The 16,445-nt window shown below is 48.8% G+C and overlaps 1 protein-coding gene across 1 annotated transcript in view; it reads left to right on the top strand.

Moving 5' to 3' along the window:
• Nucleotides 1-66: 66 nt before the first annotated feature.
• The window catches only part of DENND1B (DENN domain containing 1B), a gene marked incomplete at its 5' end in the record, with an annotated part of 86,697 nt that continues 70,318 nt past the window's right edge, over nucleotides 67-16,445 (top strand). Inside the window, 3 exon segments of the mRNA XM_023746072.1 lie at nucleotides 67-140; nucleotides 1,621-1,685; nucleotides 11,414-11,457. Of these exon segments, the coding sequence (XP_023601840.1) occupies nucleotides 67-140; nucleotides 1,621-1,685; nucleotides 11,414-11,457 (183 nt within the window).

Raw genomic sequence — 16,445 nt, 5'->3', positions numbered from 1 at the left:
GAGCCCAGCGACGGGGTCTGATCAGACGCGAAGGCCTCCTGGCCAGGCCTTGCCGGGGGAACCTGACATATATCTGAGCACTTTGGTCACGTGGCCACTGTGGTATCAGACTGGCATCTCTTATCTTCTGGCAGAAAGAGGTGAAAACAGGACCCTGTTTTGAAAAAAAAAAAAGTGCCTGCCTAGATTGCAATTCAGTTTTTGAACCGAAGCTCGTGAGTCGGTGGCGTGTCTGAGAAGTTGGTAGAAGGGGATGTCTGAGCGAGGCAGCGCCCCCCTCTCCACCCCCCCCCACCCCCCTGTCCAGCTCCTGGTGGGAAAGTGGAACCAGCAAGCAGGTGTGTCCTTCCCCCTGAGATAATGGACGGAAATCCAGGCTGGTGGTGGTGGCCTTGCCGTCCGTGTGTGTGGTCTGCTGCTTCGAACGTGCCCAAGTCGAGTAATTACGTGTCAAGAAAAGTAGGGGCCACGCATGTCACTGAGGGAGCGTGATCCGTGGCTGATGGTGGCCTGGCAGGGGCGGGCGGGGCCAGGTGGTTCATAATATTGCGAGGCCTGCTCTGTGCGTAGGACCATGCGGCTTTCGTTTAGATTCTATACAATAAAGATGATGCATTAAAAATATATATGTTTAAAAAATTTATACTTAAAATATATATTAACATTTTATATTTAAAAATATATTTTTTATTGATTTCAGAGAGGAAGGGAGAGGGAGAAATAGAGAGGGAGAGAAACATCAATGATGAGAGAGAATCAGTGACCGGCTGCCTCCTGCACGCCTCCCTTTGGGGATCGAGCCTGCAACCCGGGCATGTGTCCTGACGGGGGATTGAACTTTAACCTCCTGGTTCCTAGGTCAGTGTTCAACCACTGAGCCACACCAGCCAGGCAAGATGATGCTTTTCATAGAGGCATCACTTAATTCTTTATAAGGTACTTCCAGATGTACTATTCAATTTCCTTAATCCTCACCATTTTATTTACTTAATCCTCACAATTGCACTGTGATGCGAACTAGGCCCTTTATAGGGGAAAGCTCCAGCTCAGAGGTGAAATGTTTTGCCCGGCGTCTCAGGCCTTCTGGGCCTCATCTCTCTCTCAAGTTGCTGACGTGGGAAAATGGCAACAACAAAACTGTATTTTGCGCTGCACTGCGGCCATGTCGTCCCACGGCACCGACTGAGACCAGCGCACAGTTCCTTTTCCGAGCGATGAGAATACTAGAGGTCCGGTGCACGGAATTCGTGCAAGGGGCTCATCCCCCTCTGCCGTCTGGAACAGTGGTTCTCAACCTTCTGGCCCTTTAAATACAGGTCCTCATGTTGTGACCCAACCATAAAATTATTTTCGTGGCTACTTCATCACTGTCATGTTGCTACTGTTATGAATCGTCATGGAAATATCTGATATGCAGGATGGTCTTAGGCGACCCCTGTGGAAGGGTCGTTCGACTGCCAAAGGGGTCTCGACCCACAGGTTGAGAACCGCTGGTCTGGAAGAACATCCAGTCTAATTAGCATATTATGCTTTTATCATGATAGATCGGCTTTACGGAGATGGTTACGCATGTCATGGGATGGGAATATAATGACGCTCTTTTTTTTTTTTTCCGTTTAGGGAAAACCCAGAAAGAACCTTTGACCTGGTATTGAACGTGAAATGTCACGCCTCTGAAGGCGAAGGTATGTGCGTTCTTTCCATTCCTCAGATGGCCGAGTCCGTCCCAGCGCGTGTCCGCGTGGGGGACGCGTGAGGGTTCTCGCTGCGTGACTCTCTGCGCCTCCTGTCGCCTCACGTTCGTTGCTGGGAATGAAATCGCTGCGGGTCTCGGCCCTGCGCTGGCAGGAATTGTGAATGTTGTCTGTGCAGCTTCGGTGTCAGGTGTGGGAGACACACAGCTTCCAGAGCGGCCGTCCCGTGGGGCAGTCATGTTTCACTTCCTTTCACTCCTCTTCGGAAAGGTGGCTCCTTTTTAAAACGCCAGTGAGGCCCGGCCGGTGTTGCTCAGTGGTCGGGCACCGACCTAGGAACCAGGAGGTCACGGCTCGATTCCTGGTCAAGGCACCTGCCTGGATTGGGGGCTCGATCTTGGTGGGGGTGGGGGGTGCGGGAGGCAGCCGATCGATGATTCTCTCTCATCATGGATGTTTCTGTCTCTCTCTTCCTCTTTCTCTCAACTCAATAAAAAAAATATAAAAAATAATAAATAGATCAAACACCAGTGGCAATTCTCCGCCAGTCCAGGGGGAGCCTCAGCCGTTCCCTCCTGATGGTCCTGGAATTGCCCCTTCAGTTGGAATGACCTCGCTTGCCCGGCCCTGGTGCGGGGAGGGAGGGAGGGAGGGAGGGAAGCAGGCGTGGGACATGCCTGGGAAGGGTTTCAGCTGTCAGTTCTGTGCAATTTCCTGAAAAGACAGAGCCCTTTGCGAGGGTGATTTTTGTTCGTTTCCCCCACTTTTGTCGTGTGTGTGTGTGTGTGTGTGTGTGTGTGTGTGTGAGAGAGAGAGAATGAGGGTTATCTTCCGGATTCTTTCCTTTTCAGCGTGTCCTGTGTGATGTTTTCACGGGTGTGGCCGGTGTGATTTCCCTGGCGGTGCGCTCGGACCCTCGACACCTGATGCTTAGGTGTGGATCTGGGGAGATGAGGCCTCTATTCTTGGTGCAAAGGCGGCCGACACTCTCAGCTTCAGAAACTGGCCAGCAATTATATGCCTTTTTTTTTTTAAAGCAATTATATGCCTTTATTTTTAAAAAAGCAATTCTATGCTCTTAAGCAATTTGGAGCTGCACACCTTAAAATAGAGGTGCCCACCCCGGCTGTGGCGACAGGGGTGTGGCTGATGTCGGGCAGGAAGTTGAAGTCGCACACAGTCCGGGCTCGGCCGGCCCCTGGCTGCTGCATGCTGGCCGGCTGGGACCGTGGCAGCGCTCTTTCTGCCATGGTTTGTACATTTTAATTTCTGTGCGTCTACAGACAGACATCAGAAATGCAAAACTATGAGTAGTTTGTTGTTGTTTTTTTAAAAAAATATATTTTATTGATTTTTTACAGCGAGGAAGGGAGAGGGATAGGGAGTTAGAAACATCGATGAGAGAGAAACATCGATCAGCTGCCTCCTGCACACCCCCTACTGGGGATGTGCCCGCAATCAAGGTACATGCCCTTGACTGGAATTTAACCCGGGACCCTTGAGTCCGCAGGCCGACGCTCTATCCACTGAGCCAAACTGGTCAGGGCTACGAATAGTTTTTTTTAAACATAGTTTGAAACCTCAATGTTGAGAGGGAGGACAGCCTCTTATAACCTATTGTTGATGGAAGACAGCCGCTTATAGTCATGAGTGCATGCAGCTAAAGTCATCGCGATGAAAGGACCCGGTGGCCCGCGGGGAGTGCTCCGTGCCTGGGCAGGCGGGCCGTGACCTTTCCCTGGAGACTTGCGAGTGGCCAACTCCATCCTCACTCCCTCTGCCCTTGCCCATCTTTTAGGAACTGGTCTGTCCAGTTGCATTTTCCCACTTTGGGCTTTTCTTCTCTTCTTGCCCTTTGGCTGTTGCTGTGGAAACTGCTGCTTTTTAGAAACATCGTCATTTGTATTTTTTTAAATAGGTTTTTATTGATGTCAGAGAGGAAGGGAGAGGGAGAGAGAGATGGAAACATCAATGACGAGAGAGAATCACGGATCGGCTGCCTCCTGCACGCCCCCCACTGGGGATCGAGTCCACAACCCGGGCATGTGCCCTTGACCGGAATCGAACCCGGGACCCTTCAGTCCGCAGGCTGACGCTCTATCCACTGAGCCAAACCAGCTAAGGCGGTCAGATGTTTAAAGAACTCACCCCTAAGGCACCTCTATTTTAAGGTGTGCAGGGCCAGACCAAATGTTTTCCCGGGGCAGATACGGCCCGAGGGCCGGACGTTCCCCACCTCTGGACGTTAAAGGCGCCCGGAGGCCCTACTTCTGTAGGAATTTACCTGAAAAACCACCTGTGTGAATCAGGATGCTTTAGGGCCCGGATTCAAAATCCGTTTGGATAATAAGGAAGCTTGCTGGTCGTTTCACAGAAGAGGAAGTGTAAAAGTAGGTCACGGGAGATCCGGCCAGGAAGTTTCTTTCCCAGAATCCCCCAGCACCTCGGATCCCAGGGACCCACGCTGCCCTGGGGCCCAACCATCCCTAAAATAGTCAGTGGTGGGTGTCGCGGCGGAGGGGGGAGTGGGAAGACGATTTCCTAAGCACCTGGCAAGGAATCAAAGTTGGAAAATCAATCAAAATGCTCTCTGCATGTCTGGGAATAGCGGTTTGTATTTCTGATGGCCACGGGATCCAGTAGAACATAGGACACCGGGGGTCAAGTGGGTGTTGGCGAAGGTTGGGGACGTTACCGTAAGGTACTCAGCAGGCTTCCCTCGCCCACTTCTTCGTGGGGACATTTTAAATCCTTTCGTGCATCCCCAGCAGTTCAGGTCGGAAACCGCTTTGGAGACGCGTGATTGTTAATCAGGTTTTGGTTAGTGATCTGTCACCGTCTTGTTTGTTGACGCAGAACTCGGTCACCTTCCTCGGATCCGCATTTGGACACGCGTGTTGTGTCAGAGACATTGCGTGGGACTTGGGGGAAAGGGTGGCACAGAGCGCCGCGGCCCTGGCCCGCGTGCCCGCTGGCTTCCTCCGCGGTGTTCTGACGATGGCTTCTCCGAAGTGGGTGTTTCTTTCCTGGACGGATCGTGGAGGAGATAGGAGCCGCCCGTCTCCCGTCTGGCACGGGGAGAAGCCGGAGCAGCACAGAGAAGCGAGGAAACGTGCCCTGAGGCCCAGCTCCTGCGTCTGGGGTGCTTGGCAAGCAGATCTGATCTGTTGTTTTAATCACCTGGCCCGTGGCCTCACCCCACCTCGCATGAGCTCACGGCCGGCTGCTCTGTGATCATGGGAGGCAATCTGCGAGAACATGCTGAATGGGGTGCACGTATTTATTATTATTTATTTTAATTGATTAAGTTATTACATATGTGTCCTTATCCCCAGGTTACCCCCTATCCCCCCCACTCATGCCCTCACCCCCCTGTTGTCTGTGTCCATTGGTTAGGCCTATATGCTTGCATATAAATCCTTTGGTTGATCTCTCCCCCTATTTATTATTATTTATTATTTTTTAAATGTTTTTATTGATTTCAGAGAGGAAGGGAGAGGGAGAGGGAGAGGGAGAGAGAGAGAGAGAGAGAGAGAGAGAGAGAGAGAGAGAGACAGCAATGATGAGGAAGAATAATTATGGACCGACTGCCTCCTGCACGCCCCACACTGGGGATCGTGCCCGTAATCCTGGCATGTGCCCTGACCGGGAATCGAACCGTGACCTCTTGGTTCCTAGGTTGACGCTCAACCACTGAGCCACACCAGCCGGTCCCTCTGTCCCTTTTCTGACATCAGAAGCCGAGGCCAGCGGATCCTGACCCAGCCCGCGTCCCCACGCCCCGTGCACAAAGGCGTTTCCCAGCCCACTTCGCCTGGGGTGCGTCTCGCCTGTGGGGGTCCTATTGGCCTGGGGCGCACCCGCACTCGGCACTCACTGTGTCCCGGCCGGAATGTGCGGGTGGAACACGCAGGCGGAGACGCTGTCTGAGTGTCTGTTGGTCCTGCTTCAGGGAAGCTCCTGAGAGGCCCGCCCCGCTTCCTCCTTTGGGTCTGGAAGGAAGAGCTTCTCGCGGCCTGGCCCGCGTGGGGAGTGAGTCCCGGGTGGATCCAGGTGATCGGACGAGGCTCCGTGCCCAGCCACGGGGCACGTGAGCGCCGATCCGTCACTTCGGAGAGCCGCTGGTCACGGAAGCGACCTGGGGCGTGAGTCGCTGTGACTGTGGCAGGGGCGTTCGACGTGTGGGACCGTGTGGGTCTCGGGCTGGGCTGGGTCGGGACGCCCTCCGCTCAGCCTTTCCCGTTCAGGACCCGCGTCTTTCCTCTGAACCACAGACTCACCGGGGCCTGCACTGTGTATGTATGTCGTCGTTGTTATTGATCATCCTCACCCGAGGATATTTTTTCCATTGATTTTTAGAGCGAGTGGAAGGGAGAGGGAGAGGCAGAGAGAAACATCGATGTGAGAGAGACACACCGATCGGTTTCCTCCTGCACGCACCCGGACCAGGGCCGGGGAACCTGCAACCGAGGTGTGTGCCCTTGACCGGAATCGAACCCAGGACCCTTCAGTCCTCCGGCCGACGACGCTCTATCCACTGTGCCACACCGGCTAGGGGTAGATGTATGTTTTTTTGGAGGCCGCCTTGAAACCCGTGTGCACCCACCCACACAGCCCCAAGCCAGGGGAACCCTGACATTTAGAAAGTAGGGCTTTGGTGAATCACACGTCGCAATGAAGTGGTTTAGGACACTTTGCATATGGCCCCACGTGGAAAAAAAAAACACCAACACCTGTGAGTGAAATGTGGTCACCAGGGTTTGGCTTTGGCGGTGCGCTCATTCGAGAACTCTCTCTGGCTCCCTGTCCATCCGCACGCACTGGATGGATTAGGGTCATCCGGGCCGGAAGGGTTCCCTTTATCCGCGGGTCGCTGACCTGAACCAAACTCTCCTGTTCTCCCACCTGCCAGCCGGGGCCACAGCAAGCGTGGCTCTTTAGAACCATGTCTGTGAGAGGCGCTGCCTTTGTTTCATGTAGAAAATCTTGGAGTCCAGCTGGACTTTAGTTGTGGCTTTGGTCAGCACATCCTCCTTCATAGAGCCGCCTCGCCTGCAGGTGTGAAAGCCTAAGCCCATTTCAGCCCGGCCGGTGTGGCTCAGTGGTTGAACATCGACCTAGGAACCAGGAGGTCACGGTTGGACTCCCGGTCAAGGGCACAGGCCCGGGTTGCAGGCTCGATCCCCAGTGGGGGGCGTGCAGGAGGCAGCCGGTCCATGATTCTCTCTCATCATCGGTGTTTCTATATCTCTCTCTCCCTCTCCCTTCCTCTCTGAAATAAAAAAATATATGTATTTAAAAATCCCAATTCAACACTCAGTATCTGTTGGGTATTACTTCGATGAGGATGCTGCGGAGTTTATGTAGGGTGTCCCCCAAAAATGTACACACACGCTGTGAATAATGATAAAGGCGTCGTGTATTAACAGGCATTGCATTTGCAAAAATGGAGCTCTCCGCTGTTAAAGGGTGTGTACGTTCTTTTTTGGGACACCCTGTATTTTTTTAACAGTTTGATTATAACTTGTCTCAGTAGGTATGCCTGTGGGTCACCTGTTCTTTATTTTTGCTGCTGGCATCCAAGGTGACTTCTGGGTTTTTCGGGTGAATGGTCGCACCCCGCCCCCTTCCCTTTCCCTGGGGGGTGGGGTGCCTGATTCCCCGTCAGGGCGCAGGCCTGGGTTTGCGGGCTCGATCCCCAGTAGGGGGCGTTCAGGAGGCAGCCCATCCATGATTCTCTGTCATCATGGATGTTTCCACCTCTCCCTCTCCCTCTCCCCTCCTCTCTGACATCAATAAAAATACATTCAAAATAAACGAAGTGAAGAAAAGGCGGTGCTGTATCTCCAACACCCGTATTTCGGATTTTAATAAAAACGTGTTCAAAAGCTGTCTTGCCAAGAGCACTGAAAGGCTGTAGATTTTTATCATCACAAGCGAGGGGTGCTTTCTTTAAAAAAAAAATTTTTTTTTAAAAGAAGGACGTTGACGATGAACCACAGGCTCTGTCACTGAGTTGGCAGAACCGGTGCAGATCAGATAGGGCCCTTTCCTCTTTCACTTCCTCCTTCCTTATCGGTCGAATCTGGAAATACAGCGCCGAGCTATCAGTCTGGTGCATCTGAGCGTGCTCTGCAGCCGGGGAAGCGTCCAGAAATTAGTCATTTCAGAAACCGTTTCGTCTTGGTCCGGTGGCAGACATGCCACGGAGGACCGGTGCCTTTAGCGTTCAAACGGAACGTGCATTCACCTGAAGCAGCCCTTTCACATTGAACTCTGGTAAAAGTTAACCTTGCCGAGGATCGGAAGTAACGGACGAATGTGTGCAGAAAACACTGGTTGGGACAGAACCGATGGCGTGAGGGCAGGGGTGCCTTCAGCCACAGGGACACGGGAAGTCCCCGGGGTCTGCGAATTAAAATGCCTGTTGGTCGTTGAGTTTCTTTTGGACGTGGTGTTTAGAAGAGGGAGTTGTCGTAGTCGGGGAATTTTTTTCAAGGTCTTGGTCACTGTTGTTCTTTTATATCCACGGAAGCGGTCGTTTCTGTTTAATCATGACAGCCCATGGATGAGGTTAATTTCCTTCGTTGGAAAAATGGTGTGTTCTCTCTTTTTATTTTGTTCTAGTTGCTCCAGAGGGCTAGCCGTGTCTCAGAGTGGTCGCTTTGCTGTGAAATGTGTGGTTTTGGGGAGGAGGACCTGCAGGATAACAGTTGACAATAAGGGCAACGCAGTTTGATCATGATTACGCGTTGGCTGTGTTCCCTGTGTCCAGGTTTAGACACCTTCCGGAAGAAACAGGAAGCTAAGACGTGTGTTCAAAAATACTAGTTTGTGCCCTGGCCTGTTTGGCTCAGTGGCTAGAGCGTAGGCCTGCGGACTGAAGGGTCCCAGCTTCTATTCCGGTCAAGGGCACATGCCCGGGTTGCAGGCTCCATCCCCGGGGGTGCGGGAGGAGGTGTGCAGGAGGCAGCCAATCAATGATTCTCTCTCATCATGGATGTTTCCATCTTTCTCTCCCTTTCCTTCCTCTCTGAAATCAATAAAAATATATTTTTTAAAAAAGACATTATAAAACAACAACAAAAAACCCTCCCCCCAAAAACAAGAATACTGGTTTCCAAGTGTTTCATACTAACTACAGGGCTGGGCATAAATTGGTTTACAGTCACGAGGACGAGAAACACAGTTTATTCTTGTGTGATTATGTAGTGATTCTTGTGTTATTTGCCATACGAACAACTGTACACCTACTCTTGCCAACCCCTGTCTTGTGTTTATTGGTGACAACGCTTAACAAATTGACGTATTAAAAGGGAATGCTCGATGAAAATCACAATTTTCATTTGTAAATGTTTTTTTTTCCGTTGAAAGCTTCCGTGCAATGGGCACTGTGAATATAAACGTATCTCATCGTATACTTGCAGAGAGAATATACACAATGAATAGTCTCCATGCTAATCCGAGAGCTAATTTTTTAAAAATGTATTTTTGTTGATTTCAGAGAGGAAGGGAGAGGGAGAGAGAGAGAAACATCAATGATGAGAGAGAATCGTGGATCGGCTGCCTCTTGCACACCCCCTGCTGGGGATCGAGCCCGAAACCCGGGCACGTGCCCTTGACCGGGAATCGAACCAGGGACCCTTCAGACCACAGGCTGATGCTCTATCCACTGAGCCAAACCAGCTAGGGCTTTGAGAGCTCATTTATAGCATAGCCTCTTGTCTGTTCTCCTTCTAAAAGGAATCGTAAGAAAAGCTATTGCTTTGGGATATGATGAACAGCTCAGGTGACCAAAAAGTATTTCCTATGAAAGACCATCTTTCTATAAGCAACCCATTCACTCCCCTTCTCTACCCTCCCCCCCATGTACTTGTAAAAAACTTTTGTGTTGGCTTTTAATGATTGGTATCTGAAAAATGTCAAAACATTGATTCTCAGTTGTAAGTTTCTTGTCATAGATTAATCAAGATTGAACATCTGTGGTTCAGCGCGGCTTTCTTTTTTTGTTGTTGTTGATAATTTAAAATTAAAAAAAAAACACACAACACAGAAAAAAGAACTCTCATGAACGGCCCGTGGGACAGATGGCCCCTCGCTGTTGATGGTTCGATTACCGCGGTCACCCACAGCTCCAGAGGAGTGCGAAGGAAAGAAATTGCTTTCTCTGTCAAGGTGTTTTCAATTCAATTCGCACCCATTAGCCCCGTTGGGTTAAGTTTGGACTCACGCGATCGGCTCGGAATTGCTCGATCAGGCGATTGATGAAGGTTTTCATTTTATGATAATAGGTCTTTGCTTGAAAGGGCCCGGAAGAAGCCAAGTGATACATTAACCTGCTATGAATTAAGAGTTTAAAGTTCTTGGACGTTCCATGGTCATTACCTGAGCTGGGATTCCCTTACCTCTGAGCCAAAAGAGCCTGCATTGTTCTGGGGCGGGAAGCTAATGTGGGATCATTCTGGGGGGAAACATCTAGAAAGGCCGGAGTTCTCGGTTAAATTGCTTTTATGGCTTGAGGGTCCGAAGGACCAAGATAATTTGACAGTCGGAGTGGTTTGATTCTCTGAATGATTGTTCCCGGGGAGGACGGTCACAGAGGGGCCATGATACTAGATGCGTCTGCACCCCTTGCTTGTATACGTTTTAAGAGGTGAAACTAACGGACAAAGTTTCCCAAATTGCCTGCTGTTCTGTTCTGAGTGTGTGCGTTTATGTAAAGTAGCCGGTAGACGCGAGCCTCTGCCACTTTGCAGCTGGATCTAAAGTAACACATCTTAAAATACGAATTTCACTTCCTTAAGGGTTTTGTAGCTGTAAGTCAAACTCAAAGAAGAATTATTTTATTTATTTTTAATATGTTTTTATTGATTTCGGAGAGGAAGAGAGAGAGAGAAACATCAATGATGAGAGAGAATCATGGATCGGCTGCCTCCTGCACACCCCACACTGGGGATGGAGCCCACAACCCGGGCCTGTGCCCTGACCCGGAATCGAACCGTGACCACCTGGCACCTAGCCGGACGCTCAACCCCTGAGCCACGCCGGCCGGGCAAATAAGAATTATTTTAGATCTAGAATGAGAACGTTGTTGATTTGAATCTATGAGCAATTATCTTTTCCCAGGTTTCTTCACATACAAATGTCTAAGTATTGTTCAGAGCAAGTCTATAAGGGTTTAGGCCATTATATACAAAAACAAAAGGTTACGTATCTGGTTATTCATGAATGTAGGAGGAGAACTTGAGCTGCCTCATGCCATCATTCCAAATCCTCCATGTATGTATCTGGCCTTATTTCTCCGTCCCACCGTCTTCAGATGTAGGCGGTGGGTTGTCTACTCAACATGCGGTGCTCAAATGGTTAGGTGTAGCATTGAGCAGTCATGGGTTGGAAGAAAAAAATAACCTCACTCCCTTTGTATGAGCTTCAGATCAGCACATGGTACCGGGAACCACATTTCTGTTTAAATTCTCTTCCCATCACGCGCGACTGGCAGTAACCTCCAGCCCTGACGGGACTTGCCAGTGCTTTCCTGCGGTCGGATGGTCGGGGGGAAATACCACAGCCTTGCCATTCAGGGCTGGGCTGGGCATTTTTTAAAAGGCGCTTTGACCTGTTCAGAGGATTTTGATAACCGTGGCTGTGTTGTGTGTGTGTGTGTGTGTGTGTGTGTGTGTGTTTGCCTCTGTTTAATGCCATGTGTTAATTCCTTACAGATCCCGTGGTTTTGTGGAAATTCCCGGAGGACTTCGGAGACCAGGTAGGAATCCTGCCCTTTTTTTAAAAAAACATTTAAAATCCGAGGACTGTGATTCTGATCTCGGTGTCGGCCGCCGCTAGGACCCGTGCGTTGCTCTCAGGATTTCTTTGATTAACTCAGAGCAAAGGCCATGAGGGCAGGATGGATGGGGAACGTCTTGTAAAGTTCCCCGGAGGTGGGTGAGGACGAAGCCCTGAGAATGAGGCAAATAGGACCGGAATATTCCGTGTTACCACAGTTTTACACTCTCTAAAAATCTAGCTATGGGATCGATATTTTGAACCACTTACAAATTTCCCCATCAGAAAAATGACACGGTACTCTGTTGAACACCCTCCTACTATGTCTGTCTACGTAGAAGTGAGTAGTGGCTGCTATCAACGAGGGATCGGTTCGCTCCTGTTACAGTCATAGCCGAATCACTTACGTCTGTGAATGGAATTGCCAGTATTTTCTCGTCCTGGCCCGTGTGGCTCAGTTGGTTGAGCATCTGAGGGTTGCCGGTGGAGTTCCTGGTCAGGGCACATGTCCGGGTGGCGGGCTTCATTTCGTGGCGGGTGTGCAGGAGGCAGCCCATGGATGTTTCCCTCTCACATGGATGTTTCCCTCTCACACGGATGTTTCTCTCTCTCTCCCTCTCCTTTCCTCTCTCTCTCTACATCAGTGGGAAGAAGAGTATTTTCTTACTGTTAAGGAATTCTCTTTTATAGCTCTGTTTTCTTAAAAGGAAACGAGAGGCTTCAGAATGCATTTCCTCCGTTTGTATTTCAAATCATGGTCTTCAGTAATTCCTTACGTGTTGTGTAGGACCAAACTGATGAATTATTACTTTGACGACATGATGTGTGTAAATAGAACAACCTTTTAAAATTTACAGTATAGATTGATCATTCTGAAATGAGTGATATAATATGTGGTTAAAAATACAAATTTACACTTTGATAGAAATGAGCCCTTTTTACGGAAAATGAGGAGCAGGTTCCTTTTCGTTATCTGCCCAGAAATGGGCTAAAACAGTCCTCATCGCTGTTAAGATGATAAAAGTGTAATACTGCCCATGTCACCGGAAGTGACATTCACAGATGTGATTTTCATAGTTCTCATCATTGACAGGCATGAACGCTGACACACGACCCTGTTTGAAGCAGTTCCTTCAGAAACGATTATAGCGCTAGCCGCTTTGGCTCAGTGGACAGAGCATCGGCCCGTAGACTGAAGGGTCCCGGGTTCGATTCCGGTCTATGGCACGGACCTGGGTTGCGGGCTCTATCCCTGGCTCTAGTCAGGGCATGTGCTGGAGTCAACCAATCGATGGGTCTCTCTCACATGGATGTTTCTCTCTCTGTCTCTCCCTCTCTCTTCTACTCTCTCTAAAAACCAGTGGAAAAATATCCTCCGTGAGGATTAACAGCAACAACAAAAGAAACCATTATAGGCACGTGGTTCTGAGACCAGCATTTAAGACCAGGAAATTGCACTGAAGATGCAGGCACCTGGGCGTGCAGACGGTTAACCAGTCTAGAGCAGTCCATGGCTGTTCTTTTACAAAACAAGAGGGTGTGCGCCCTTAACTTGGGTTTAGCCCTTGAGAGAAAGAACAGATTTGTCAATATCTCACGTCGGTGAAAAAAAGTCCTTACAGTGAGAACACGGTTGGACATAGAAAGTTAAATTGGGTTTGTCCCCAAGTCATGGGCAGCCATCTGAGAGCCTTCTGACTCATTTTGCCGTTTAAAAATAATGTTCTCTCTTTTTAAAAATATGTTTTCATTGATTTCGGAGAGGAAGGGAGAGGGAGAGAGAGAAACATCAATGATGAGAGAGAATCATGGACCGGCTGCCTCCTGCACGCCCCACACTGGAGATGGAGCCTGAACCCCGGGCATGTGCCCTGACCGGGAATCGAACCGTGACCTCCTGGTTCCTAGGTCGATGCTCAACCCTTGAGCCACGCCGGCCGGGCGGTTCTTCTCTTTGTCTTCTCAATTCTCTCTTGTCCACTGACCTGTTCAGGTCTCTGTGGGGTGCGTGTGTGTGTGTTCCATCTTGTAAACCCCGAGAATTCTAGGGGGTCTGAAGACCCCTAACTTGGGTTTCCCCTCAAGGCGACCGTGACCTTCTCAGGGACACCCTTTTCATTCTGCTGACCCTCTCTGTGACCTCTCCGCTGGGGATGGGGATTGCTCCGTCGGGCTGAACGGTTGCTTTGTGCTCCATACGTGTGAGGTCAGCCCTCACATACTTAGTAAAATACTAAGGCAGGCAGCTCTGTAGTGGTGACGAACTTCATCGCCCGGATCCCAGTTCACAGCATTTCTTGGAGCCCTTTACGAGGGGGGGGGGGGGGGGGTTGGAGCTGAAAGAGGCCTTAAAATTCAGTGGTTCTCAACCTTCTGGCCCTTCAAACACAGTTCCTCATGTGGTGACCCAACCATACAATTATTTTCGTGGCTACTTCATCACTGTCATGTTGCTACTGTGATGAATCGTCATGGAAATATCTGATCTGCAGGATGGTCTTAGGCGACCCCTGCGAAAGGGTCGTGCGACCGCCAAAGGGGTCGCGACCCACAGGTTGAGAACCGCTGCCTTAGATACTGCTGCGTCTCATGACTTTGACTTTATGACTAAAGAAGCCCAAACTTGCCCGGTTGGTGTGGTCCACTGGTTAAGCGTCGACCTATGAACCAGGAGGTCATGGTTCGATTCCCAGTCAGGGCACATGCCCAGGTTGTGAGCTTTATCCCCAGTGGGGGGCGTTCAGGGGGCAGGTGATCCACGATTCTCTCTCATCATGGATGTTTTCTCTCTCTCCCTCTCCCTTCCTCTCTGATACCAATAAAAATTAAAAAAATAAAAATAAAAGAAGCCCAAACTTTATATGGGAATCTGGCCAAGGGCCTTGGAGAATGGGTTTTTGCTAAGTTCTTTCATAAAGAAGATCCAAAGTTTGAAAATAAGTGATTCAATCTTCATACTTTCAAAAATATTTAAACGGTTGTGGATATGTGGTTTTTAAAAGTGTTTTGTTTTTCTTTTGCTTGTTGAGACTTGGTTTTGTCCTTTTTAACTCCAAGTTGATCCCATACACAGAAAAAAAAATAATTTCGTTGCATCCTATACTATTGTTTTTCTAAATGAAAACAATTCAATGTCTTGAGCCAGTTTTTGAGGTGTGGTGGTTAATTTTTCATTTCACTACCCTTGTGAGTATAGACATTATAAACCATATTTCTAAGGCACATCGAGTTTTAATTTTTAATGAAATAAAATTATGTAAAGAGAGATGATAGTATGAGAATTATAATCATCTCATGATGTCATTCTTTGTTTCATACTCAAATATTGTATCAGTGAACTATCTTAGTCACCCTACGATAGCCATTATTTCTTACCCATGTTTTATGACACAGAATATTATCTGTTTTGTACTTTTTGTGTCTGCAAAAGAAGAATCAGAATAAAACAAAAGTGCAAGCACGTGGGAAAGTGCTTACGATTAAATCTACGATTATCGTTATGATTATATTCTTCTCTCTATTCACCTTTCTTTATAGAGGCAAGATCGGTTTCTCTTGTCGATGCAGTCTTATGAAGCTCAAGGCAAAATGTAGTTACATTCTGATTTTTACCTGCCTCCTGCCTTATAGTTACTACTTTTAAATTTAAATTTTTTTTTATTGCAGACAGGGAAACTACTTTGGGAAAAACAGCGATCTTTTAGAAATTTTGCTGCATTTTAGACATTTTACTGGGAAACAGGGCTGTGCAGTGTCGCCAACTCCCATTGCAAAGAATATTCTCGCATACATTGTAGATCATAAAATGCGAGAGGCCCTGAAAAATTGACCTTATTTTTTTCTGCCGAAGGGGTGAACAGGTTTTATTTTAATAAGCTCTGAGAAGCGAGGTCTTTATTTATTTTTATGGCAGTGAAATCATAATAACTACGCAAACGCTCCCATCATTCCCAGAAGGTCTGGCATTGCTCAGTAGCCTATAGAAATCAAATGATAATAGATGCTGTGGATTTAAAGAGATAACTGCGGTTTCACCAAAAGTTACTTTCTGTTGAGCGGTGACTATTTGGCACGTAAATTTGCAAATTGGTCCTAGAAAGTTCTGAGTCCTTGAGAGAAAAAAATAAATTTTTTTCAAGGTGACATAACACGGGCCGATGAATCAGAAGCAGTTTCCCCTGAGTCAGGAGAAAAAAAAAATTAACTCGACGATGGGGGCCCTAGAGTCTCTTCGAAAAGAAGTGAACGTCGCCGAAACCGGTTTGGCTCAGTGGATAGAGCGTCGGCCTGCCGACTGAAGGGTCCCAGGTTCGATTCCGGTCAAGGGCATGTACCTGGGTTGCGGGCACATCCCCAGTAGGGGATGTGCAGGAGGCAGCTGATCGATGTTTCTCTCTCATCGATGTTTCTAACTATCTCTCTCCCTTCCTCTCTGTAAAAAAAATTCAATAAAATATATTAAAAAAAAAAAAAAGAAAAGAAAGTGAAACGTCGGTTCACGACGAAACAGAGGGGTAGAAAACAAGAATGACACCGTCAGCTGGCACGCGACGAAAAAATCGACGTCTTTCCAAACGGGCATAAAGTCAGTAGGAAGCCCTAGGAAACTCGCGCCTTTGACATCATTTTGCTTCTTGTTCCTTTTGAGGAACAGGGGTGAGTCGGGCGAGGTTTGTGGGTGACCAGGACGAGTCGACGACCCAGAAATGCCCCCTCTCTGACCCTTTCCCTCGGTTATTCCCATGAACATTGTTCGGGGATGAGCCCTGTGAAAGCCACACCGCCTCGCTGTTCACGAAGGCAATTGGGGAGGATACGTCGCTGGGAGGGCGCTGCCCTCCTCCCATTTTGAAGTTGAAAAAAACACAGCCCCTGCGACCTGAGCGCGTTGAACTTGGTCAACATATGGTACCAGCTCGCCTCCTCCCCACCCGGGTCTTTTGTTGTCTTGCGATTGTTGCCCGGCTT

The sequence above is a fragment of the Myotis lucifugus genome, unplaced genomic scaffold, assembly GCF_000147115.1.
Source record: "Myotis lucifugus unplaced genomic scaffold, Myoluc2.0 scaffold_625, whole genome shotgun sequence".
Lineage (NCBI taxonomy): Eukaryota > Metazoa > Chordata > Mammalia > Chiroptera > Vespertilionidae > Myotis > Myotis lucifugus.
The sequence above is the reverse complement of the archived record's forward strand: the minus strand, read 5'-3'. Positions and strand labels throughout refer to the sequence as shown.